Genomic DNA, 27,997 nt, shown 5'->3' with positions numbered 1-27,997 from the left:
TCACCAAGCATGCAGCGCTAAAATCATCAGGTGCACCTGCAGGAGCCACAGATAGCTACTTCTGACACCATGTTTCAAGCACAAATAACGGCAACGCGACCACTGGAAGAACACTCTGTATTTTAGCAACTTGTAACGTACATAGCATGTCACAGCTTCGGGACACGAGTGCCAGATAACAGACAGCACCCAAGCGTATTACGTGTAAAACAAACGTAAGCGTGGGGTATGCCACTAGATGGCAGTCTGGCCCTATAACAACCAGTGACTGTGAGTGAGTAGGAAGTGCGCATGCGAACATTCGAATATTAATTAAAATTCGCCCCGTAAAAAAATCTGGAAAACTAACCACACAACCGCAATCACCCACACTGACATACAGATATACACGCACTGACATACAGATATACATGCACTGACATACAGATATACACGCACTGACATACAGATATACAATGGGCGTAAATTATGAGGGGATTGGGGGGTTGCAGCCCCCCCAATATTCATGTTTCCCCAGTAGGGGTGGAGATCCACGATCCACTGGCGCCTCCAAGACAAAAAGGTTTATTATTGTCTGTTTTAGTTCATGTTACGTTCTGCTTATGAGCTCTTATTATAAAGCACCAAAACACACATTTTAAAAACAACACAGAGGAGAACCTCAAAATGATATTCACAATTGTGGTGAAATGTATGCATAAACCTTCCAACAATGTAGTAAATATGAAAACACATCCACTGCTGATGAAATAAAAAATAATTTCTCAATTTTTTAGCTCATTCTTAGTTAATGTTGAATGATCTCAGTTGTAAAAATGTGAATGTCCATTATAAAACAACAGTATGATCATTCTGCATGGTCATTTTTGTTAACAATTTTGTTTATTGTCTGTTTAATTTTAATATAAGTTCATTTAAATCATATTTGAAAAAATACAATCCATAAAATACCAGGTTACACGAGCAAGACTTAAAGCAATCTGATTCCACTGTCGCATGACATCCACATACAGTATATTGCCAAAAGTACTGAGACCCCCCTCCAGGTCACTGAATTCAGGTGTTCCAGTCACTTCCACAGCCACAATGTGTGGTGACATGCTGTGGCCTGGCGGGGAGACAGGTGTGGAAGTCCAGGGATAAGGGTGACACTTGGGATTTATTAATCAATTCAAGAACATTAAGGGTGTGTTCATGTTACATTTGCAAAGTTAATTGTGAGCCATTTGAATATGTTTAAAGTCTAATGTGTGTAATTCTGTCATTAAAATCCATAAAATGTTGGCTACTGAATTTACTCAGTAGCAGAGGTTCAGCCTTATCTGTTAGATGAGGTATTGTTTTATAAAAGTAGCGAGGGTTATTTCTGTTGCAATGAATAAGGTTAGAATAGGCTGAACTTGCCCCATAAAGGGCTTGATTGTATTATTGCAGGCTGTCGGACCAGCCAACTCGAAGACTTCTAAGCCCCTGGATTTACGTTTGTGCTCCAATCTGTGACACTCCTGTTTGTAAGAGCTTCTGTGATCATTAAACCATGGGGAGTGTCTGGTGGTTTTTTCAAAGGAGCTGGTTCATCTAAAACATAACTAAACACTGTATTGAAGTCATGGGTGACGTCATTGACATCTGTACTGGACATGAAGTTCACATTGTTACTGCATTAATAAATCGTAGTGAATTTCTATCATCTAGGTGACGTGTCCTAATAATCTTCTCTGCCATAGTCAAAGAGGGTGACTCAATCAGGAGGGTGATTAGAAAATGGTCAGAGAAGGACTTATTCAATGGACAGGCAGATACAAGATGAGCAGAAACTCCCTGAGTAATAATCAAGGCTAGTGTATGATTGTGAACAGGCGTTGGTCTTGTTACGTGTTGGTGACATTCAACAGAGTCCAGGAGAGACAGGAAACTTTTTCTGAAGGCATCAGTCTCTATGTTCACATGTATATTGAAGTCTCCGAGTATTATAATATTCTCTACGTTAATAACTAAGTGGATAGAAGTTCCCTACCTTTCCCTGTCCCACTCTCCCACCTGCACGGATTGGTCGGTATGTCCCTGTAGTTTGATGTACACGCATGTAGGCATGGCGGACACTGCAAGCTGTAACTCGGCAGCTCCGGTTTGTAAACGATCGCGATTAAAACCTGAGATATTCAGGACGACTGATGGCAAGGTGATTGTGGAAGATGAGCTTCTTAATTTCCTTGCTGTGAAAATGAAGACTCTAAGCCAAGATGAGATTGTTCTATTGGCAACAAATACGTTTGATCCTGAAGGGATTGAAGCCTCCAAGAAAGTGTTGTTCGAGCTCCGTCCTGGAACTACACAGCGATGTATTGGATATAAAGGACAGCACAGAGATGCCAACAATATAAAAAAACACTGGGTCCAGAGACTGCTTCTCACACTGCATGGGAGAACCATCCTGTGGAACTGCAGGGGAGGCGAGATGAAGAACGCGGGACCTTGAGGTATGGAGCTGGCTTGGATGGCCTCCACACACAGAGCGACGTTTCATCATGCTGGCCTGGTCCTGATCACTGCAGCCGCAATGGGGCTGTGATGGCTGCCTCTGGTAACAACATGGAAACTCTTGTAATGGGGAAGGACCAATTAGTTGGGGCAATGTCTCTCACAGGCTCCCCACCATGGAGTAAAGTTGTGAAAAGTGGCCGGTCTCGGCAGAAGAGGCTGAATGCTGCTGCGGGTTCGGGTGTGCTTCATGCTACCGGTGTCCGTAATAAGAGACGTGGGCTCGTACCGATTGTAGGTACTGGAGTGGAGAGAACCATCAAAACTGTGAAGACCAGATCAGTGAGTGTATTTGCCACAAAATTTTCCCCTGACCAGGAAGCAGAGCCACTTGCCTTGTATCTTAAAGGTAAACTTAACAGGGAGGTCACCTGCCAGAAAATCGACAATGTACACGGCAGGGTTGGGTCTTTTAAAGTGACTGCTGAATGGAATGACGTTGGTGAAATGTAGACTGCTGAGCTCTGGCCTGAAGGGGCTCTGGTCCGGCGTTATTATGAACCACGTAAGGCCAGTACTGTTGGATTGAATACTGTGCCTCCCATAAGGGAGGTAAATGTGCCCTCTGGTGCTAATGTATCGGTTTAACAATGTCAATTAGGGTGCCGTCTTACACCTGCCTGGCCTGCGTTTAGGGCAGAGCGCAGGCGATAAAGCTCGGCGTTCTGCTGTGGACAATTTGCTGACAGAATGTGACATCTTATATTTACAAGAGACATTTTTAGCTAAAGAAGACTTAGAAAAATTGAACTGTATTGATCAAAACTTCCTGGGTGTGGGGGAGTCAAAGATTGATCTTAGCGAGACGATAGTTAGAGGTAGAATTCCAGGAGGGGTGGCTGTGCTCTGGGATAAAAAGCTCGATGGTGTGATAAAGCCGATTAGGCTGGATGTAGATTGGTGTATTGGTATACTATATACTCATGAATATAATAATTTTGTCATTCTAAATGTGTATATACCATATGAGTCTCATGGAAATGAGGATGAATATCTCAATAAACTGGCTTTTATTAATGCTTTTATACAAGACAATAGCACCTACAGTGTATACAGTATGTGGTGGGGGACATGAATGCTGATATTACAGATACTAGCTCTCTATTTGCTAGTCATTTGATCCCCTTTTGTGGAGATAATAATTTAACTCTTTCAAGGACACTGTTGCTGCCCGCAGACAGTTATACATACATAAGTGCAGCCTGCCATACTACATCACGGCCTGACCATTGTGTTAGTGCGGCAGATGTGCATGCAGCTTTAGGGAATATGTATATCGAGTATGGAGCAGCACTAACAGACCATATACCTTTTGGTTTTGCAATAAATGTTGAAAAATTGCCGTCAACAGCTGGGAATAACACTGCTCCCAGTGGTGCTGTCACTGCAAAATTAGATTGGTCAGTTCTCACTAAAGAGGACTTCTCGGCTTATTACAGCAGCACAGATAAATATTTAAGTAATATTTATTTGCCTAGAGAAGCTCTTTTGTGTAGGGATGTCAGCTGTCAGGTTGAGGAGCACAAGAGAGTCTCTGCTGCATGTATGAGGATGTAGTGGCTGCTCTGTTTAATGGCGGGAACATTTTTCACAAACAATATGAGGGTAATAGGATGTATAACATTAGACCTGGTTGGAAGGAGCATGTTGCTCTATATCATGCTGAAGCTCGTGAAGCTTATAATCTCTGGGCCTTGGCTGGAAGACCAAGGCAAGGCCCAGAGTTTGACCATAAAAAACTTGCCAATGCTGGATTTAAGTAGCTGCTTGGTTTATATCTAAAAATGAGCAAACCACGAGGGCCAATTCCATGGCCAACAAAATGATGTGTAATGATGTTACTGGCTTTTGGAAAGAGGTGAGGGTCATGAATAATTGTAAATCTTCTCCTCCTTGCACTATTGATGGCATCTCGGGAGAAGATAATGTTACAGCATTATGGAGACTGCACTATTGTTCCCTTCTTAATTGTTTAAAAAGTGAACCATTTGTTGAGGACTCTGAAATGAGTGATGAATCAATAATTATAAGGACACATGCAGTGTATGATGCCATGCAGAAACTTCCTAACAACAAAGCATGTGGCATGGACCTAATTAATGCTGAGCATTTGAAATATGCTAGTTTGAGGCTCTACTGTCTCTCAGCTTCACTGGTTTGATGATCCATGGAATATTACCAGATTCAATGATATCTACCTTACTTATCCTGGGCAGTAATTAAGGATAAAGTGGGAAAAGTTAGTTGCCTGGATAACTATAGGCACATAGTATTAGCCAGCACCTTATCTAAGGTTATGGAAAGCATTTTGCTTGATAGGGTGAGTGACTACATTATTTCCCTTGATAATCAGTTTGGTTTTAAACCAAAGCATGGCACAGACATGTGTATATATGCACTTAAGTGAATCTTTACAGGGCCAAAAATTCATCTGTTCTTATGTGTTTTATTGATGCTTCTAAACCATTTGACAGAGTAAATCACAAACTACTCTTTATTAAGTTAAAGCTAGGAGGAGTGCCTGGGTATATTGTGAGGCTTCTTGCCTATTGGTCTGCCCACCAGAAGATGCATATTAAATGGGGGGGGGGTAGTATATCTGCCCCCTTTACAGTGTCCAATGGTGTTAGGCAGGGAGGGATTTTGTCCCCTCTTTAATTTATATGTTAATGAGCTGTCTGTCAGACTGCAAGCCTGCAACACTGGTTGTATGATTGGTGGGCTGTTGGTTAATCATCTTATGTATGCAGACGACCTTATAATATTTAGTCCGAGTAGTGCTGGGCTACAGCAGCTTCTTACTATCTGTACGGAATATGGTGCAATATGATATAAAATATAATGCTGGCAAGAGTGAATGTTTTAATATGTAGAACCAAGCAGGACAAGTGGCTCAATTTTCCTGAGTTTAAATTATCTAATAATAGTCTTGAGGTCTGTAAAAAGATTAAATATCTTGGTCACTTCATTACAGACGACATGAGTGATGATGATGACATATACAGACAATGTTGTAAGTTATATGCACAGGCACATTTGTTTCTACTCATAGGGGAAAAATGAGAAAAGAAGTTTGTTTCATTAGCTAAGATTATATTCTTTAATCACCTTGTCCAGGGTGGTCCCAGCCTTGTAACCTGTCCTGATCGGAAAAGGATCTCCATGACCCTGACCGGGATAAGTGGTTAGGAGATGGATGGATGGATATTCTTAAATGATTTATTGAAGACATACTTAGTGCGCACACCCAAGATATTTAAGAAGCCCAAATGAATGGATGAACGATAGATAGATCAAATGAGTCGGAAAGCGTGTAAAATGAGAGTGGTGTTTTTTTTCGCCACAGAACAAACGCTGCTGATGGAGCTGTATGAAAAATACAAAGATGTAATCACTAAAAAAGGCAATGTTGTGGCCATAAACACAGCCAGGGAGTTGGCTTGGCCAAGAATTGCAGACAGACTAAATGTGTAAGTTATGTAAATGTTACAAGAGCCTAGTACAGTGGCATGATGGTACAGTGGTTCATGTTGTCGCCTTACACCGCGAAAGTTCCTGGTTCCATCCCCATAGCCAACGGGGAACTTCCTTGGTTGAGTTCATTCTTACTGTATAATGTTATTCTGTATTATTTGATCTCCCTAAAATACTTTCAATTGCATCCGTGTGAAATGTTCTGCAAAAATAACCGTATCTTGTCTTTGCTATTTTACTAATAAACTTTCAAAGTAGACTGACTAAACAAAATATAAATATATCTTCCTGTTCATATTATATTAATGGATTTTTTTTTTTAAATGTACTCATTTAATTTCATGTTTGACCTTTGTAATATGGGTACACTTTTATTTTAATTATTTTGGAATTAATTAGAATGCCGAGAAGTGATTTTTATAGGTTTTATTATATTTATTACGACATGAGTAGTGAGAGCGCAGAATTTCGTCCGACGGAACGATCTTTTGGGAATCTGTTCCCACACGTCGGACGTTCTTCAAGACAGCGCTTAACTAAACGAGACAGTTAACTAGGTCCCGAGCAACTCAGCGGGGATTCATTTAATCTTTTTAATTAATTAACTAATTTAATTTAACTAGCTTAATTGGGCAGCGTGTGGCTTAGTGGGCTAAGCCTGTGTGCCTGTAATCACAAAGTCACTGGTTCAAACCCAGTCTCAGCATGTCTGTGAGTCCTTGAACAAGGCCCTTAATCCCCAGCTCCCTGGGTGCCCCAAAGGTGTCTGCCCTTCATGGACAACTTACTCTGCAAAAAAGAGCAAGTTGAGGGAGGCATAAGAACAATTTCCACATGGGGATCAATGAAGTATCATTTATTATTAAGACACGTTGATGGAACGGAACTCCCACTTTAATGAGCCAGACTTGCCAAAATAAGTCAGTCTTTCCCTTAATCCTGCTTCATGGAATATAATTGATACTTTATTTATTATTGTTTTTAATGCATACCCCCCTGATTGGAATGCTGAGCCTGAATAACCCCCTATGCAACTGGATCCCGGACTTCCTGTTTGTTCACACACTAAGGACAGGGGGCACGATGGATAGGATACTAGTTTATAGCAGAGCACACACTCACACACACAGTCACACACTAAGGACAGGGGACACGATGGATAGGATACTAGTTTATAGCAGAGCACACACTCACACACACAATCACACACTAAGGACAGGGGACACGATGGATAGGATACTACAGTAGTTTATAGCAGAGCACACGCTCACACACACACACAATCACACACTAAGGACAGGGGACACGATGGATAGGATACTAGTTTATAGCAGAGCACACGCTCACACACACACACAATCACACACTAAGGACAGGGGACACGATGGATAGGGTACTAGTTTATAGCAGAGCACACGCTCACACACACAATCACACACTAAGGACAGGGGACACGATGGATAGGATACTAGTTTATAGCAGAGCACACGCTCACACACACAATCACACACTAAGGACAGGGGACACGATGGATAGGATACTAGTTTATAGCAGAGCACACACTCACACACACAATCACACACTAAGGCAGCTTAGAGATCCCATTCGGCTGACCACATGTTTTCAGTGTCCAATATCCAACACACCTCCCACATGGGGGGACAGTATTGAATGTTCAGAACAGAGCGGGGCGGGGGGCAGTAAACCAGTCCAGAGTCAAACCCATAACCAGAGGGCTCACAGCCTCTGAGGGGGGGTACACTTAGCCTGTTGAGTTACACAGTAATCCAGGGAGTAGGGGAAACACAATAGGGATTTAGGATTAAGATAGAGGAGGGAACTGGATGGTCAGCAGCAACTGCCGGCCAACCGCTGACGACGTACTTTGGACGGGTACCGACTCTGGCAGTTACCGGCTAAGCAAGAAATCCAGCTTTGTGATACAGGCCCACCATCTTCCTTTATTAATTAAAAAAGACAGTCTTAATTAACAAACAACACACTCATTCTATGTTGCTGTATTGTTTGTCCATCGAGTGGATAAAGAATGAAGGTCATTTAAGAAAAAGCATAAGGATCTTTTGGAGGGAAGATAATTTGGGTCAGGCATCGATCAGACCTGAAAGACACCACACAAGTGTTTACCCACTGTTCAATAAATGTTTCAAGTACATGTGAATAAATTAGGACACCCCATTAAATATTTAGTTATGTATTAAGAAATATCAACATATCAATATTAAATCTTCTTTTCAGTTATATTTGTAGTTAAAGGTGATGTAATTATATCACTTATGCAAAAACAAGGGAAAAAATCATTTATTCAACAAAAGAAATTAACTAAGATGCCAATTTCCATTGAGGAAATAGTTAGGACACCCTCACATTCATGACTATTTAAAATGCCCAGAATTTGATTGCGGGCACCACATTAGGTGTAAATGGTTAGAACATTGTTACACAGCCCAGGAGTTTCCGTTGCTGTTTTGCCTGTACATTTTTTATTTTGTTTTCTTTTTTGTTGTTGTTTGTGATAAGATCATGTGGCTTGTTCTTTTGTAACTTGTGTGAACAAGTGATTGGGCAATGACTACTGCTGGTGCACATGCTTCTTTTCTGATTAGGTTTAGTTTCTGGGTACTGGCTGGTCTAACTTTGTGTGTGTGTGTGTTTGAGTCTATAGTGTATTTATTATTCGCTTGCCAGCTATCGAGCCGGTGAACGTGATGCTGGTGTTTTGGGGGTGTTTGGTGTGGCATTTTCTGCATTGCATGGAGTGAATAAGGTGTGAATCAGTAAGTGCTCCTACACTATGTTGTGGTTTGTTGTGTGACTCTGTGTGTTAGTGATATACCACCTCGATACTGGAGCACTGGGTGTGTTTGCTGTGTGACTCTGTGTGTTAGTGATATACCACCTCGATACTGGAGCACTTGGTGTGTTTGCTGTGTGACTGTGTGTGTTAGTGATATACCACCTCGATACTGGAGCACTTGGTGTGTTTGCTGTGTTGAACTTCCTTTCCCCTCTTCCTCCAGGTAACCACTCACTGGCTTACAGACTGGTTTAGGTTTGTGTATAGAACTGGACTGCCAGTACTCTGGGTTTTGTAATGGAATTCTCCTTCCCCTGTTTGACTTGTGTGTTTTTTAGCCATGTTATGACATTGTTTTGTGAACTTATGTTATTTGTAAATCCTTTTTCTTTAAAGGTTTTATAGAGTTAATAAACATTGCCCAGTTACTGAGATATGTCTCTGTGTCGTCTATGTGACGTAGCTGTTCTGAGGGAATCCTGAAGGTAACTGTAGTCATACATCTTAAGGGGCGGGGCCGTCAGTGGCGTAGTCTGGTCTCTGAGCTACACTTAGTGACCTAGCACCGTAAGGTTACACATATGAGTCTGGGGAGGGATATATGAAGGTCTCAAGAGTTTGGAATCAACGATTCGATTGTCCAGAAAATTAAGTGGAACATTTAAAACAACTGCCAACATGGCCACCCACATGGAAAGAACCTATATGAGGATTTATGCGCATATATGAAACCTATATGCAGTATATATGCATATATATGATAATATATATGCTGCATATATGCCACATATAGGCAAAATTGAGGTGCATATATGTGCATATACAGGCCATATAGGTCTCCTGTATTGCTTCTTTTTATCCACATATAAGCCCTATATGTACATACAAGATATGTCTCCTATATAGCTCATGGCAGGATCTGGTCATTTTAGCTCATATCTCACTTTGGCAACTGTCATACATGATGCCTCTAAGCTCATATTTTCTATTATCAAGGCAATAACTAAGAACTAACTAAAAAAAAAAAAAACTTATGTGCGAACACGTGAAATTGGTATCACATGTAATTGGCATGTTATGGAATTTAACTATGGCAAATAAGTGAGAGGAGATGGAAAGCTATTATGTTTACACGTTTTCCTGAAACATTTACTATGCAGTCCCATGAAACATTTACTATGCAGTTGTATTTAGAAGAACATTTCTTTTTCACGCCAATCTTCGGAGGGAGAGGGAGAAACAGAGGAAAAAGAAAAAGCAATTTAATGGTGACAGTGGCACAGATGGGAGAGTGGGTCGTCCCATGATTGGAAGGTCAGGGGTTTGAATCCTGGCTCCTGCAGGTGCAGACTGCTGTTGTGTGACAAGACACTTGCTAAATGTAAATAAAAAATTTTAATTTCTAAATTTTGGGCTTTTATTTATGTTGTCTAGCAGCTATGGATTTTAATAATTTTAGTAATAATAATTTAATAATAATTTAATAATAGGTAAACATATAGGTGAACATATATGTGCATATATGTACATATAATATAGGAAAACGGCCAATTTTATATATGTCACATACACTCACCTAAAGGATTATTAGGAACACCTGTTCAATTTCTCATTAATGCAATTATCTAATCAACCAATCACATGGCAGTTGCTTCAATGCATTTAGGGGTGTGGTCCTGGTCAAGACAATCTCCTGAACTCCAAACTGAATGTCAGAATGGGAAAGAAAGGTGATTTAAGCAATTTTGAGCGTGGCATGGTTGTTGGTGCCAGACGGGCCGGTCTGAGTATTTCACAATCTGCTCAGTTACTGGGATTTTCACGCACAACCATTTCTAGGGTTTACAAAGAATGGTGTGCAAAGGGAAAAACATCCAGTATGCGGCAGTCCTGTGGGCGAAAATGCCTTGTTGATGCTAGAGGTCAGAGGAGAATGGGCCGACTGATTCAAGCTGATAGAAGAGCAACTTTGACTGAAATAACCACTCGTTACAACCGAGGTATGCAGCAAAGCATTTGTGAAGCCACAACACGCACAACCTTGAGGCGGATGGGCTACAACAGCAGAAGACCCCACCGGGTACCACTCATCTCCACTACAAATAGGAAAAAGAGGCTACAATTTGCATGAGCTCACCAGAATTGGACAGTTGAAGACTGGAAAAATGTTGCCTGGTCTGATGAGTCTCAATTTCTGTTGAGACATTCAAATGGTAGAGTCAGAATTTGGCGTAAACAGAATGAGAACATGGATCCATCATGCCTTGTTACCACTGTGCAGGCTGGTGGTGGTGGTGTAATGGTGTGTGGGATGTTTTCTTGGCACACTTTAGGCCCCTTAGTGCCAATTGGGCATCGTTTAAATGCCACGGCCTACCTGAGCATTGTTTCTGACCATGTCCATTATGACCTTTATGACCACCATGTACCCATCCTCTGATGGCTACTTCCAGCAGGATAATGCACCATGTCACAAAGCTCGAATCATTTCAAATTGGTTTCTTGAACATGACAATGAGTTCACTGTACTAAAATGGCCCCCACAGTCACCAGATCTCAACCCAATAGAGCATCTTTGGGATGTGGTGGAACGGGAGCTTCGTGCCCTGGATGTGCATCCCACAAATCTCCATCAACTGCAAGATGCTATCCTATCAATATGGGCCAACATTTCTAAAGAATGCTTTCAGCACCTTGTTGAATCAATGCCACGTAGAATTAAGGCAGTTCTGAAGGCGAAAGGGGGTCAAACACCGTATTAGTATGATGTTCCTAATAATCCTTTAGGTGAGTGTATATAAAAAACCTATATCAAAACCTATATTAAAACATATATGTTTATATAGGTTATTTCCGTGTGGGCAGGTCAGGCTGTCCTAGCAAGAGCCCGAGGACAGACACAAGATGCTGAAAGATGTCGCCAAAAATCCTACCATGTCATCACAGGACATACAGAAAGCTCTTGCCACAGAAGGACTCTATTAAAAAGCTGATGTACACTGTGTAGAGACTGACCTTGTAGTCTTTAGAGAATGCTGACCAATTACTGCTGTGCACAATGTGATGGAAAACAAGTATGAATGAGCACCTTGTGTTGGCTTAGAAGTTTCTGTATCTGTTAGCCATTTTGTTAGCCTTTAGTGTATGAATATGTACTTTATTATCGCTGCAGCTTATCACTATGTTGAAGGACAAATACCTTATTAACCCTCTAGCCAGACAATCTGCAACAAGCAGAAGCTGTGAAGGTTTGCTATTGAAGGAAGGGATTCGCCTGAGTTCACCAAAAGTTCACGGATGGGCATTAAAAAAACTGAGTAGAGATGGTCACGTCACCCTTATGTTTAGCCGAGACACCAAACAGTAAAAGAGATGATTGACAAACTTATCATATAGGGGTGTGGATTAAGGGAGAAAACAACGATGGTGAATGGCTGAGGGAATGATGATGCTTAAGTGGCGAGATATTGTTACACAATGAGAAAATGTATAAAGATTGGTGTAAAACAGTATTGGACACACTTGTAAGTGTCCGGCCTTGGTTGTAACTTCATTGTTGCAATAAAGGCTGAATCTGAATATCTACACAAGCGGCTCCTGACTCCTGATTGGCTGGGAAGAAAAAACCACAACACCAGACCTGGTCAATCAAGAAATTACTGAAATAGAACCTGTCTGACAAAGTGAAGTAGGCGAAAAGATCTCAAAAAGCAACACGTCCTGCCACGATCTAAGGAAACTCAAGGACAGATGAGAAACAAAGTCACATAACGCCATAGATCACAAGTGACATCACCGTGTCCCTGGATGAACAGTGTGACCAGAAGCACCTGGGATTCATTATGCAAAGGGAAAAATGTACCACGATGCTTTTGCACTAATTCGTAATAGAGAATTTAAGAATTTAAAAGGTGCCTGTAATTCAGCGCAGAGGAGAAAAATAACGGGAACAAAAGTGTAAAGCAGACGCAGCACGGCGACAAATGTGAATAGTGACTCGTGATCTAATCGTGTTTAAAGTGTCACTGCTGAACCGCGCTTTATATGCACAAATATAATGCAGAATGTACGTTATGACAGAATTAGGTGGCGGCGGGAGCTTGTCCCCTTTCACTTATCGTGTATTATTAAGTCACATGGATAAAATCTCCTAAAACGGCCCGCCGTGCCACTGAATCCGTGCCCATTTCTGCTTCCTCATTTGACACGAAGTGGATAATTTCCTGTCTGAAAATGAAAGTGATTTAATGCTGGAATCGCCATTTTGTCAAGACACACGAGTAAGATTCTGGGGAAAAATAAAGATATTTTTCATTGCCAGGTAAGATTATAGTTAACAGACTGAACTAATAATAAAATTAAAATGTATTACACACTTATATAGATCGGCGGTGCCATTGATTTAAGCGCTACTTCACTTTTCTGTCTTTCTCCTTTAAAGTAAAACGTCATTTTGTTATTTCTGTAAATTGTATATTTATTGCCAAAGCATTTATCAGTAAGGCAGTTACAGTAAGATGTGTTGCATTGCATGTCGATCTAAGTGCTGAGCATGAATTTTGTGCTGGTGCTCCTAAAATTTTCAGTAACTTTCTCAGTACTAGTGCAGAAAGTCAGTCTGCAGCCCGGATATGAAATGTGTCAGAGTAACAGAGTAGAGACCCAGTGCGCTGATTCGGTGTAAAAGTTCTGAGTACTAGATATTGTTTATGTATGTACAGTGCTTGAAGTGGGGAAAAATAAGTGCAGGAACTCTAATTTTCCGACATTTGACATTTGTGCGGTGAAAAAAAAATCAAGTCTTTAGGATGTGTTGGTTCAAAAACTATTTTAATTTAATCATTCTTCCAAGCAATAACCTATAGGCATAGGCTACTTTTTTCTCATTCACAAATGGAATACTGAAAAACCATTAAAACAACATGAACCAGACCAGTGGGATACTTGTAGGCCTAACAATTGACTAGGGCTAAAGCTGATGCGATTGGTTGGGACTCAGTGGATGCATATGATAGGGCACTGTCGTGGCTCGTGGGTAATGTAGTCTTTTATCGGTCTTGTGATATTGTCTATTCTCGGGCCACTGTCGCTGCGTCGGATCAGTTTCAGTAAGTACCGGAACGCAGAAAAAAGTGGCGGAACCCAAAAGACGAAAATACAGAAGTTCCGGAACTGCGTTCCGCTGCGTTCCGGCCCACTTCAAGCACTGTGTATGTATCTGTTTACCCTTCATGTTCACAGAGGCCCCAGCAGGAAACACCTGGTCTGGATCGGCACAAACATGGAGGAAGCTGCTTCTGAAATGCGCCCCCCTGTGGTGTGTAAGAGAAAGAGCACTGAGAGGTAACAGTGTTACAGCCACTAGCATGCATGTCTCTCTGGGTCTATAGTCAGGCCATAACATAAAGTAAACTGGGCTCCTAGCTAGGGCTGGCTCAGTGGGCAGCACTGTAATATGTGTAGCTTAATAAAAAGACCTCGCCATCTTCTTTCTTCACCTTTTTCTTCCACAATCAGCCAGTTCTTTTATACTAGAAGCGAGTAACAGATCATCTCTCCTATGCAAAATGACCACATAACAAAAAATAAACAAACAAACAAACAAATATATAAAAAGGAGAAAACTACCAAAGACCCGTCTAATGATGTAGCTTTTATCAATGATACTAAACCTACAATAATCTAAATTATAGGTGTGACTATTTCATATTAAAGTTAACTGTAAAATAGCCTGTTTACATCAAGAGCTTCACAGCATATCAAAGTACATGAAGGCAGAGCAGAAGCTAAACAGCAGTGTGATGCCTTCCCCATTGTATGAAGTATATTTATACCATGAGGGTTTGTTTCCTCTCGCTGCCCACAGTGTCCTGATGGAGAGAGCAGACTCCCCTGTACCCAGCTGTGTTTCCATGAAGAGTGACAGGTCAATGGGACAGCCACTCCACTTCAGTGAAGGACCTTTTCCTACAGATCAAAGGTAAATGTGCATTTAAACAAACACTCTTTAAAATACTCAAGCTCTCAGTCAAATGGCAAAGAGACACATACAAGCTATGAGGAAAGAAACTTTATAATGAATGCATAATTTTTTAACTTGTCAAATGCAGTTGTCTTTGAGAATTTAAACAGATGTTCTCTCTGTATTCTGTCTGTGTTCTACACTGTCCAGCCAAAAAAGTCGCCATTTGAATTTAAATCGGCAAATACTTAAAAGCCAATGACTGGATCAGTTTTATATCTCAGCAACGTCATGCAGCAATAAAGTGAAGTCAGCTGAGAGCCTGAATCTATTGACTGGCCAGGTTATCACATCAATGGATGTTTTCTTTTTATTTACTCTGTGGTTAATTAATACATAAGTAATACGTAAAGTCTTACTATTTAACCTGATGTTTTTTTTAGTTAAATCTGCCTACTTTTTGGAAATGAAGTATAAAATGTTTTAAATAATATGTCCAGTGCCAATTAAGATAAAGGGTCGTGTTCAGCATCTGGTGCAAAGTGGCACCAGGCATGATGCATGTGTCTCTGCCAGCATGAGCCTGATGCTGCTTCCTGTCCAGCTGGGAGTTAAGGGCTTTGCTCAAGGGCCCAAAGACATGTGACTGTTCTGCTGAGGCTGGGAATAAACCGGCGACCTTCTGATCACAGGCCCAGAGGCTTACTCTGCCGAGGCTGGCCGTAAACCGGCGACCTTCTGATCACAGGCCCAGAGGCTTACTCTGCCGAGGCTGGGCGTAAACCGGCGACCTTCTGATCACAGGCCCAGAGGCTTACTCTGCTGAGGCTGGGCGTAAACCGGCGACCATCTGATCACAGGCCCAATGGCTTACTCTGCTGAGGCCGGGCGTAAACAGGCGACCTTCTTATCACAGGCCCAGAGGCTTACTCTGCCGAGGCCGGGCGTAAACCGGCGATCTTCTGATCACAGACCCAGAGGTTTACTCTGCCGAGGCTGGGCGTAAACCGGCGACCTTCTGATCACAGGCCCAGAGGCTTCCTCTGCCGAGGCTGGGCGTAAACCGGCGACCTTCTGATCACAGGCCCAGAGGCGTACTCTGCTGAGGCTGGCCGTGAACCGGCGACCTTCTGATCACAGGCCCAATTGCTTACCCTGCTGAGGCTGGGCGTAAACCGGCGACCTTCTGATCATAGACCCAGAGGCTTACTCTGCCGAGGCTGGGCGTAAACCGGCGACCTTCTGATCACAGGCCCAGAGGCTTAGTCTGCCGAGGCTGGGCGTAAACCGGCGACCTTCTGATCACAGGCCCAGAGGCTTACTCTGCCGAGGCTGGGCGTAAACCGGCGACCTTCTGATCACAGGCCCAGAGGCTTACTCTGCCGAGGCTGGGCGTAAACCGGCGACCTTCTGATCACAGGCCCAGAGGCTTACTCTGCCGAGGCTGGGTGCGTAAACCGGCGACCTTCTGATCACAGGCCCAATGGCTTACTCTGCTGAGGCTGGGTGTAAACCGGCGACCTTCTGATCACAGGCCCAGAGACTTACTCTGCTGAGGCTGGGCATAAACCTTTTTCTTCCACGATCAGCCAGTTCTTTTATACAAGAGGCGAGTAACAGATCATCCCTCCTATTCAAAATGGCCACATAACAAAAAATAAACAAGCACACAAACAAATATATAAAAAGGAGAAAACTACCAAAGACCCCTCTAATGATGTAGCTTTTATCAATGATACTAAACCTACAATAATCTAAATTATAGGTGTGACTATTTCATATTAAAGTTACCTGTAAACTAGCCTGTTTACATCAAGAGCTTCACAGCATATCAAAGTACATGAAGGCAGAGCAGAAGCTAAACAGCAGTGTGATGCCGCCCCCATTGTATGAAGTATATTTATACCATGATGGTTTGTTTCCTCTCACTGTCCACAGTGTCCTGATGGAGAGAGCAGACTCCCCTGTACCCAGCTGTGTTTCCCTGAAGAGTGACAGGTCAATGGGACAGCCACTCCACTTCAGTGAGGGACCTTTTCCAACAGATCAAAGGTAAATGTGCATTTAAACAAACACTGTTTAAAACACTCAAGCTCTCAGTCAAATGGCAAAGAGACACATACAAGCTATGAGGAAAGAATCTTTATAATGAATGCATAATTTTTTAACTTGTCAAATGCAGTTGTGTTTGAGAATTTAAACAGATGTTCTGTCTGTATTCTGTCTGTGTTCTGCACTGTCCAGCCAAAAAAGTCGGCATTTGAATTTAAATCAGCAAATACTTAAAAGCCAATGACTGGATCAGTTTTATATCTCAGCAACGTCATGCAGTAATAAAGTGAAGTCAGCTGAGAGCCTGAATCTACTGACTGGCCAGGTTATCACATCAATGGATGTTTTCTTTTTATTTACTCTGTGGTTAATTAATACATAAGTAATACGTAAAGTCTTACTATTTAACATGATGTTTTTTTGAGTTAAATCTGCCTACTTTTTGGAAATGAAGTATAAAATGTTTTAAATAATATGTCCAGTGCCAGGTAAGATAAAGGGTCTTGTTCAGCATCTGGTGCAAAGTGGTACCAGGCATGATGCATGTGTCTCTGCCAGCATGAGCCTGATGCTGCTTCCTGTCCAGCTGGGAGTTAAGGGCTTTGCTCAAGGGCCCAAAGACATGTGACTGTTCTGCTGAAGCTGGGAATAAACCGGCGACCTTCTGATCACAGGCCCAGAGGCTTACTCTGCTGAGGCTGGGCATAAACCGACGACCTTCTGATCACAGGCCCAGAGGCTTACTCTGCTGAAGCTGGGCGTAAACCGGCGACCTTCTGATCACAGGCCCAGAGGCTTACTCTGCCGAGGCTGGGCGTAAACCGGCGACCTTCTGATCACAGGCCCAATGGCTTACTCTGCTGAGGCTGGGCGTAAACCGGCGACCTTCTGATCACAGGCCCAGAGGCTAACTCTGCTGAGGCTGGGCGTAAACCGGCTATCTTCTGATCACAGGCCCAGAGGCTTACTCTGCTGAGGCTGGGAATAAACCAACGACCTTCTGATCACAGGCCCAGAGGCTTACTCTGCTGAGGCTGGACATAAACCGGCGACCTTCCGATCACAGGCCCAGAGGCTTACTCTGCTGAGGCTGGGAATAAACCGGCGACCTTCCGATCACAGGCCCAGAGGCTTACTCTGCTGAGGCTGGGAATAAACCGGCGACCTTCCGATCACAGGCCCAGAGGCTTACTCTGCTGAGGCTGGGCATAAACCGGCGACCTTCCGATCACAGGCCCAGAGGCTTACTCTGCTGAGGCTGGACATAAACCGGCGACCTTCCGATCACAGGCCCAGAGGCTTACTCTGCTGAGGCTGGGAATAAACCGGTGACCTTCCGATCACAGGCCCAGAGGCTTACTCTGCTGAGGCTGGGAATAAACCGGCGACCTTCCGATCACAGGCCCAGAGGCTTACTCTGCTGAGGCTGGGCATAAACCGGCGACCTTCTGATCACAGGCCCAGAGGCTTACTCTGCTGAGGCTGGGCATAAACCGGCGACCTTCGTATCACAGGCCCAATGGCTTACTCTGCTGAGGCTGGGCGTAAACCGGCGACCTTCTGATCACAGGCCCAGAGGCTTACTCTGCTGAGGCTGGACGTAAACCGGCGACCTTCTGATCACAGGCCCAGAGGCTTACTCTGCAGAGGCTGGGCGTAAAACGGCGACCTTCTGATCACAGGCCCAGAGGCTTACTCTGCTGAGGCTGGGCGTAAACCGGCGACCTTCTGATCACAGGCCCAGAGGCTTACTCTGCTGAAGCACATGCTGCCCCCCCTCCCCCCCTCAAAAAAACCCACTGTCACCTCTGGCTGGCTCTCCGGGGGCATTCGGCAGGGACGATGTGCTTTGAGACAATATAATATTGTGAAAATAAATACATTTGCATTGGATTGAATTAGATTAACTTTTCTGCCTTATTCACAGAGACCATATTGAAGAATGCAGTTCAGATCTACATGATAAATCGGACTTATCATCCATATTGAAGGTCTGTATTTTTTGCTGATATGTTTTCTTAGCTGTTATGTGAATTAGCTTATATTTTATACAGCTGAATAATAAGAAATTCATCCTGTTAAAGGAAATATATTTAAAAGTATGATTCACATTTAAAACTTTGAAAAGGTTTGGTGCAAGTAGCAATAATTAACTATGACTTTATTTTAGTCACTAGAGGAAAAAGCCGTAAAGTTCCTAAAGGATGAACTGAAGAAGTTTGTGAGGCACCTAGATCAGAATTACCCAGAATGCTCTGGGCCTCAGCTGGAGGAGGACAATGACCTGGACAGTGATGGTCAGATGCAGAAGACCTGTGGCAGAGAGGGAGCTCTGAAGATCACACTGTACATCCTGAGGACCATGAACCAAAATGATCTCGCTGACATGCTGGAGAAGAGTAAGAGCCTCATGACATTCTGTACATGTACAGTACTGTGCTAAAGTCTTAGGCAGCCAGAGAGAAGGATCTTCATGTTGGTGTGTGAGCCAATCCAAAAACTTTCCTAAAGTCACCCCAGTATTTGCAGAAATCGTACATCCATGTATTTTTTGACTTGACCACTAGCACACGTCATATGGCTAATCAATATCTCATTGTCATTTTTACTAATTTAATTAGTGAATGAAGTGAGCTGGTGGTGAAATGTGAAGAACACATGGACTGGCTGTGGTGCCCTGAGGGGGTTTGGGGGCTGAAGTGATGCTTTAGGGTTTTTTCTCCAGAGCAACTTACTTCCCAGATAAATGGCTTTAAACTCGTGGTGTCAATCGATTAAAAAATAATCCAGTTAATCACAATAATAGGCTGTGATTAATTATGATTAATGACACGTTTAAAATGGTGGTCGGCTATTTGCTAGTATTTCTTGGAAGATGAAACAAATACATGTGTGGTCTTGGAACAAAGAAATGCAGGACAAACTGGTCAAAGGAATCACACGGTTTTTTTTTATATGACATCTTGGTTTTGAGGATTTATGACAGAATTGGAATTCTGGCTTTACAAAAAACATAGCACATACTATAAATATAACTCATCACATAATGTACATTTTTCTCTGACATTTTTCACCAAGAGACCCCCTACCCTCTGTTAAAATGGTTCAGTCTCCCGCTCTGGGCTGCATTTCCCAAAAGCACAGTTGCTGACTTACATAGTTAGGAAACACGCCCCCTGCTGGCAGACGCTCTCACAGACCCGTAAGCAGAGAGACGCCACACTAAACCACCATACTGGCCCTATAATGCGACGTGACGTCACACCTCTGGTCCCGATATACCCGCCCCCCCAATGTTAACACTGTAGCGCCGGTGGGAGGGCTTCCGTATAGCGGGGGCCTATTAGCATATCCCAGCATGCTCGCCGGCCATGTACATAGCCCTGTTGTGTTTGTTATTGTAAATCCTTGTGCTGTTCCCCATTGTCCTGTGTGCCCTTGCCTGTGTCCTGCGTGAATCCTGCCCGATCCTCACGTGTCTTTAGTCATTATATAAATTACCCACAGTTTGTGCGCCTGACTGTCCGGCATCTGACCTCCCTGTGTTTCTGTCTCATGGTGCTTTGGTGCTTGTTGAGTACCTGTGTTAGTCTTTTTAAGGCCTTAATAACAGGACATTGTTCCCCCCTTCAGAAGAGCCTCCTCGTCTTTCGCTGTCGCTGCTCGGTCTGCCGAGAACCACGATACGAGACCTCTGACCCTGGATCAGTGTACAGGATTAATTTACATTAAAAAAAAATAGAACATTAAGGTTTCCTGATTAATCGCATGCATTAACGCGTCAATGTTGACAGCATTACTTTAAACATTTTCTTTGTTTGCCAAACACTTATGCACAATACTGTATGTGGTGTTACAGTAAAATTTGTATGGTAAGACTACATTTCACATTTGTCAAAGTGAAATATCTGGACTTGTATGTGCAAAAAAGTCTGTTTTTGGAAAATATTTTTCCTCATACTGGTCAGAATCACAGTAAAAATTAATGCATTTTCCTCTCATTACTTTTCAGGACAGCTCATGTCGCAATATCTGCACAGAATCAAAAGTAACCTGAAGCAGAAATTTGAGTGTGTATTTGAAGGGAAAGCTAAGGAAGGACAGCCAACACTTCTCAGTGAGATTTACACAGAACTCTACATAACTGAAGGGGGAGCTGGAGGAGTCAATGATGAACATGAAGTGAGACAGATTGAAACAGCATCCAAGAAAAGGGTAACAGAAGATACTACAGTCAAGTGCAATGATATATTTAAACCCTTACATGGGCGTGTGACACCTATCAGAACTGTACTCACTAAAGGGGTGGCAGGTATTGGGAAAACAGTCTCTGTGCAGAAATTTATTCTCGACTGGGCAGAAGGAAAAGCAAACCAGGATGTTCACTTCATATTTGCTCTTCCTTTCCGGGACCTGAATTTGATTAAGGAGGAATACAGTCTGATTGAACTGCTTCACCGCTTTGTCCCAGAACTGAAATCACTTGAATCCACTCAGCTGTTTAAGTACAAAGTCTTGATCATCTTTGATGGTCTGGATGAATGTCGCCTTCCTCTAGATTTTCAGAACAATGACAGCTGGTTTGATATAACAGAGAAAACATCACTGGATGTGCTGTTGACTAACCTCATTAATGGGAATCTGCTTCCATCCGCTCTCCTCTGGATAACCTCCCGGCCAGCAGCAGCCAATCAGATACCTCCTGAGTGTGTCCACCAGGTGACAGAGATACGAGGGTTCAGTGATGCCCAGAAGGAGGAGTATTTCAGGAAGAGATTTAGTGATCAGAGTCTGGCCAGCAGGATTATCATACATGTGAAATCATCAAGGAGCCTCTTCATCATGTGCCACATACCTGTGTTCTGCTGGATTTCAGCCACTGTCCTTGAAAGGCTTTTTAGTGAGACTGACAAGGGAGAAATTCCAAGGACTCTGACTGAAATGTACACACACTTCCTGATCTTTCAGGCAAGTTTAAAAAAAGACAAGTATATGAAAAACTATGAAACCAGCAAGGAATTCCTTTTAAAACTTGGTAAACTGGCTTTTGACAACCTTGAAAAAGGCAATCTCATATTTTATGAGCAAGATCTGACAGGGAATGAGATTGATGTCAGTGAAGCTTCAGTTTACTCTGGAGTGTGCACAGAAGTCTTTAAGGAGGAATATGGATTGTATCAGGAGAAGGTGTACTGCTTTGTGCATCTGAGCATCCAGGAGTATCTCGCTGCTTTATATGTGTTTCTGTCAAACTCATCAGCTGATGTGCTGAAGGCTGCAGTGGATCAGGCATTAAAGAGCAAGAATGGACACTTGGACCTCTACCTCCGCTTCCTCCTTGGCCTCTCAACAGACTCCAGTAAGACTCTGTTACAAAAACTACTGGGACAGACACGAATCAGCTCACATTCCACTTTTAAAGGATCCTTAAAAAGGCTACTGGGACAGACAACAGCCAAATACATCAGGAAGAAAATACAGGAGAATTTATCTCCAGAAAGGACCATCAACCTATTCCACTGTCTGAATGAGCTGGGTGACAATTCTCTAGTAGAGGAAGTACAAAGATACCTGAATTCAGGAAGCCTTTCAGCAGAAGACCTCTCACCTGCACAGTACTCAGCTCTGGCCTTTGTGATGCTGATGTCAGATGAGGAGCTGGATATATTTGATCTGAAGAAATTCATCAGATCAGATCAAGAGCACTGGAGGCTGCTGCCTGTGGTCAAGAACTCCAGGACGGCTCTGTAAGTGACGTGGGGATGGGAAATCATGTCTGGTCTGGCAGTAATACATGAATATTGTTTGAAATGTCTGATGAATATTATTATTTTGATAATCTTGAGTACAGCTGTTTCTATAGCAGTAGCTGATCTGGACCACAGCCTTTATAATGACTGAAGGTAGTGATGTATTAACAAACAAAAAAGTGACGTTTCCGTTCCCATCCAGTCTGCCTTCTGATCACAGGCACAGCATCCTAACCTGCTATAGAAACAGTGAGGGCTCTTTATCCACAGGGTGTATAAGTGGTATGTGAGTGTTATTGTCAGCAGGTGTGTTCATGTGATGGAGCCCAGAGCTGGGAGCTTCTGTATGATTGCTGTCTCTGGCTGCTCACTGTCGCCCTCTGCTGGCCATAGCTACTCCTGGCTGAGGAGAGAACAGAACAGAATATCTTTATTGTCACAGATGATAAGAAGAAAGAAACGATGTGTACTTTCCCACCAACTGCAGTTATATATTAACATTGTTTAAAGTATATAATGAAAATGTAACATTTATTTCCCCTGTGGATTAATCACGAGGCTGGATTTTTTTTCTCCATGACAGTCTGGAAGCCAGATTTTATACTGACTGTTAGTCATGTTAGTGATGTAGTAAAGTGACAGGTTTTCCATGACCTTCCTTTGTGTGACAAACAGCCAAGAGCCAGAATATCACAGAATATTGGGACTCTGTGCCCATGAGTGGAAGGCCGCTGGTTCAAATCTCCTGGCCGGCAGAGTGATGTCATCACTGGGCCCTTGAGCAAATCCCTTAATGCCAATCACTGCAGGGGCACTGGATGCTGGTTGACCCTGCGCTGTGACCCCAAACTTCCTCTCACCTGTGTGTGTCTATGTGTCTCATGGAGCAGAATGGGATGGGTGAAAAGACAATTTCCCCATGGGGATAAATGAAGTATCACTGTTCATAAATATTTCTTTTAAATGAATGTTCCTTTTAAAAGCATATCTGATAGGATTGGTAGTCCAACAGTTAGGGTTTTGGTGATTTTATAAGTTCCCAGGTAAAGCAATTTAGGATTTCACTCACAGGATCAGGAATTCAGGTGTCATTTAAAAAGCATAAACTCCTCTGGACATCATTCAAATCCCACATAAACAAACAAACACACACACACACACACACACACATACATATATCTCAGGCAGGAACTGAACCCGAAGCCTTAGATGGTCGGCTGTAGTGCTGATCACTGAGCCACAGCGCTGCTCAGAGCTTTATGAAAATACTTATGCAGATATTAAAGAGTCTCAGGGTAACTGGCCGTTTAAGATCATTAAATAGCAGTGCATTAAAAATTGGTTTGCAGTTGGTTACAGAGTTTCAAGGACATTGAAACAACAAGATAACTGATATATTTTAATTAACCTGTGTGAATGGATTTTAGAGCATATTCACACTCATGCCCTCATTCAAACTGGCTCTGGAAGATTCTGCACACAAAACCTTTCAGGATATTTGTGCTTTGAAATGAAAATGTTCACTGTATTCTTCATGACAGGGAACATGAGTAGCATCAGAGGATTGGCCAACATTAAAAATGTACCATATTTAATCACTTTTCTAACTGGTGATTTAATTTTGTGTTGTGTTTATCCACTAATTCTCTTTGAACTATAATCTGTGCCTTTTATTATGCTGAAAAAAAGTTTGATTGGATATTTTGTATCACTCTGATCACTGATGTGTAGGATTTATACTGGTCTCTGTGTGTGTATAATAACACGGCTTCTTTTGCAGGCTGAACAGCTGTAATCTCACAGAGAAATGCTGTGAGGTTCTGGCTTCAGCTCTCAGATCAAACTCCTCACCCCTGAGAGAGCTGGACCTGAGTGACAATGACCTGCAGGATTCAGGAGTGAAGCTGCTCTCTGCTGGACTGGGGGATTCACACTGTAAACTGGTGATACTGAGGTCAGTATTACTGGGTATTCCGCACTGTAAACTGGTGATACTGAGGTCAGTATTACTGGGTATTCCACACTGTAAACTGGGGACACTGAGGTCAGTATTACTGGGTATTCCACACTGTAAACTGGTGATACTGAGGTCAGTATTACTGGGTATTCTACACTGTAAACTGGTGATACTGAGGTCAGTCATATTTGTCCGGTCAAATAGTAAACTGGTATTTCACGGTGACACTGCAACGGGACACAGATTAAACCACAGGCCACGGGTATTTCACAGCACAATTGAGACACCCTCCACCCTGCAGACACAGAAAGGAGTGTCCTGGGAAGGGCTGAGGGATCAGCCACATGGCCAGTTCATTTACTCTGACTTAAGCTCCTGTTTAGCCCTCTAGATGCAGCAGAAGGACTAATATTATAAGAGCTTCTCATGTCTGAATTGTCTCAGCCAGTAAAGCGGCTGATCCTGAATCCAAGCTGCCTAAGCATGAACTATGTCAGTACTTTATATTATAAAGTGTTTCTGTGACGTTTGCAAGGCAAGTCACAGCACTCACACCATTTCATTCCCACTAAGCAGGTATAGATTTCAGCTTTTTATTTCTCAGAAAAGAGGACATGATGCGGATATTTTGTTTTAATATTGTTATACTGACTTAATATTGTTACACTGTGTACTAGAGTAAATACCTGGGCTGGACTTTTCACAGTTTCATAGCAGAGGAACCTAAATCACATTTCCTCAGGTGGAATTACACCAAATAAAATACTCTCTTATTTTGGGTACCTGCTGCATGGACCCCTTCCTGTGTCACATCAGCCGCCTGTCAGCTATGAGAGAGGAATCACTCCTGTAATCAGCTCTCACTGCACTGTACAGATCTGTGTGGACCACAGTGTTTAAAATGTTCATGTGCTAAGGTCTCTCAAACAGGATTCCTGAAAGTACTGTTGCATCCATAAATTTTTTCAAAATTAACTTTTACCTTCATAATTTGTACGATTTTAATATAAAACACGATGTGCATCAGGTAGGTCGGCCTGACTGGCCTGCATTAGCTGCTGGGGATGTTCACATCTCCTCCGGTCAGAGTTCCTAGTCACTTTGGGGACACCTGGCAGAAAGATGGCTGACCACTGCCAGTCATTCCTGTTGCTTGTCTAACCCTCTGGAAAACATGACAGAGTCGATATTGTTTCTTTGCCCTGGACACTAAGCAAAGCAAAACTTCCCAGGTTTCACTGATAAAACGTCTTGGCAGTTTCAGCTGCTGCTGAGATGCTCAGCTACAGAACGGAATATTCTGGGCCTTCAAAATACTGCAGCAGTAATTGGTCCACATTCCCTAAAGGTTACAAGGTCACACTCTGTATGGTTCACATCAGCTTCTGGTTACATCTTCTTAATGGCGTCCTAATGATTACATTCTCTATGTGTTATACAGTACCATATAATATTCCATATGGACACCCCCAAAGGGGCGGTCTTTATTTTAGGGGGATAAGGGGGGGCATTTAGGAAGGGCAGCTTAAGGGCAGCCGGAGTGTGGATTCTAGCTCCTTCCTCACGCGGCTGGACCCGGCTCCTTGGTCCCTGGCTGAGCAGGTGGGGGGCGGCAGTCCCTTCTGGGTGGTCATCCTCCAGGCGTCTGTGTTAGAGAGAGAGACGACAAGCAGGCTGTTCACCAGTCACCCTCCCCCCCCCCCCTGCCCACGATGCAGGCTCTGAGCCGTGCTGGGGGAGGCGATCCCGCCCCCCCTCTCTGGGGCTGTTATCAGCTGCCAGCTGCCTCCTGTTGACATTCCTCACTTCCTCACGGGTGGTTCTGCAGCCGACCGTGGGGATCTTGTGGTTTCTGTCCGGCGCTGTGGTGCTGATCGTCCTCTTTGGGATTTAGCCGACTTTCCTGCCCCTGTGGCGTCACACTGTTTGCTCTTGGCGTCACTGCAGGGCCTCATCCTCTCTGCCATCAGTGCTCTTCTTGTGGCAGGACTGTGGATGAGGGAGTCCAGCTCTAAGTTTCATTCAGTGGGTCACTGTCACTGGATGGTTTAATTTTGAACTGAGCTGATTATTCATGTGTGTTGCTACACAGTCAGTGAGGCTAAAAGGTGAGCTTCTGTGAACAGTGTGTGGGGGCCGCAGGAACAGAGGCACACAGGTGAACCCGGGTGCAGAATAATGCCCCCAAATGGAAGCTTTTTATCAGGAACAGGGAGAGCAGGGATGGAGGAAAAGGGGGAGGAGCTGAATGGCTGCTTGGTCTGGGGGGGTCCAGGCCAGTCGCTGGTCCCAGTCAGGCTGTGGCTTTGGGCACGTCAGCACTGGCGTTTTGATGGGTTGCTGCCAGCTGTGTTTTGTCTGATATTTTGTGATTTCCTTTCTGCAGGCTGCCATTCTGTAGAGTCACAGAAGAAGGCTGTTCTTCCCTGGCTTCAGCTCTGAGGTCAAACACCTCTCACCTGAGAGAGCTGGATCTGAGCTACAATCACCCAGGAGACTCAGGAGTGAAGCTGCTCTCTGCTCTACTGGAGGATCCCAGCTGTAAACTGGAGAAGCTGAAGTGAGTACAGAGTGTGAGTCTGACATGCTACAGATACTTATGCATGTATGTGAAGAAGAGGCACCAATAAATAAATGGATACAGCAGTACTATGTTATGGCTTAATGGTTAGGGAAGCGCACTTGTAATTGAAAGATTGCTGGATGGAATCCCTGACCAGCAAGGCACTACTGAGGTACCCTGAGCAAGGTACCGCCCCCAAGCACTGCTCCCTGGGTGCTGAATTAGCTGCCCCCTGCTATGTCACGATGTCACATATGGGTTAAATGCAGAGGACATATTTTGTTGTTGTGCACTGTGTGCTGTGGTGTGTCAACAATAACCACTGATCATTAAATTCTAATTCTAAAATTCTAAATTCTGCTTTTCCTATAGTGTGGACCACTGTGGAGAGTGCAGGACCAGACCAGGCGTACAGAAATGTAAGTGTGTCTGCATGTTCTTATTAATAATGCCATTAATACCATTTTATGATTGTATTCATGCAATTGTTGTGATGAGTGTGGCTTTTTGCACTGTATGTAGATGGATTTCCATGTTTGTATTTAGGTGAGTTTCTCTGTGTGTGACAGTTTAGACAGAATCCAAAGGGAAAGAACAAAACAGACAAAACATCCATCACTGTAACCACTTAATCCCAACTGGGGTCAGAGGGGGCACCGGAGCCTATCCCAGGAACAAGGGGCGCAGGCGGGAACCAACCCTGGGCACAGACACACACACACACACACACACACACACCAATCAGCCTGGCCTGCATGTTTTTGGACCGTGGGAGGAAACCAGAGCCCCCTGCAGAATCCCACACAAACACAGAGCGTGTGAACTCCACACAGAAAGGACTCGGGACCAAACCCAGGACCTTCTTGCCGTGAGGCATCAGCAC

The 27,997-nt window shown here is 43.3% G+C and overlaps 2 protein-coding genes across 2 annotated transcripts in view; both read left to right on the top strand.

The window, feature by feature from the left end:
• The window catches only part of LOC140588728 (uncharacterized), a 462,332-nt gene that overhangs the window by 133,717 nt on the left and 300,618 nt on the right, over positions 1 to 27,997 (top strand). Inside the window, exons 11-12 of the mRNA XM_072710663.1 lie at positions 14,697 to 14,810; positions 16,731 to 16,844. Coding sequence (XP_072566764.1) covers positions 14,697 to 14,810; positions 16,731 to 16,844 — 228 coding nt within the window. The remainder of the gene's footprint in view (positions 1 to 14,696; positions 14,811 to 16,730; positions 16,845 to 27,997) is intronic.
• Positions 1 to 27,997, top strand: part of LOC140588729 (NLR family CARD domain-containing protein 3-like) — a 300,771-nt gene that overhangs the window by 270,686 nt on the left and 2,088 nt on the right. The window contains exon 8 of the mRNA XM_072710669.1: positions 27,487 to 27,533. Within this exon, the coding sequence (XP_072566770.1) occupies positions 27,487 to 27,533 (47 nt within the window). The remainder of the gene's footprint in view (positions 1 to 27,486; positions 27,534 to 27,997) is intronic.

This window comes from Paramormyrops kingsleyae, chromosome 4 (genome assembly GCF_048594095.1).
Source record: "Paramormyrops kingsleyae isolate MSU_618 chromosome 4, PKINGS_0.4, whole genome shotgun sequence".
NCBI classification, from domain to species: domain Eukaryota; kingdom Metazoa; phylum Chordata; class Actinopteri; order Osteoglossiformes; family Mormyridae; genus Paramormyrops; species Paramormyrops kingsleyae.
This window is presented reverse-complemented; position numbering and strand designations above follow the sequence as displayed.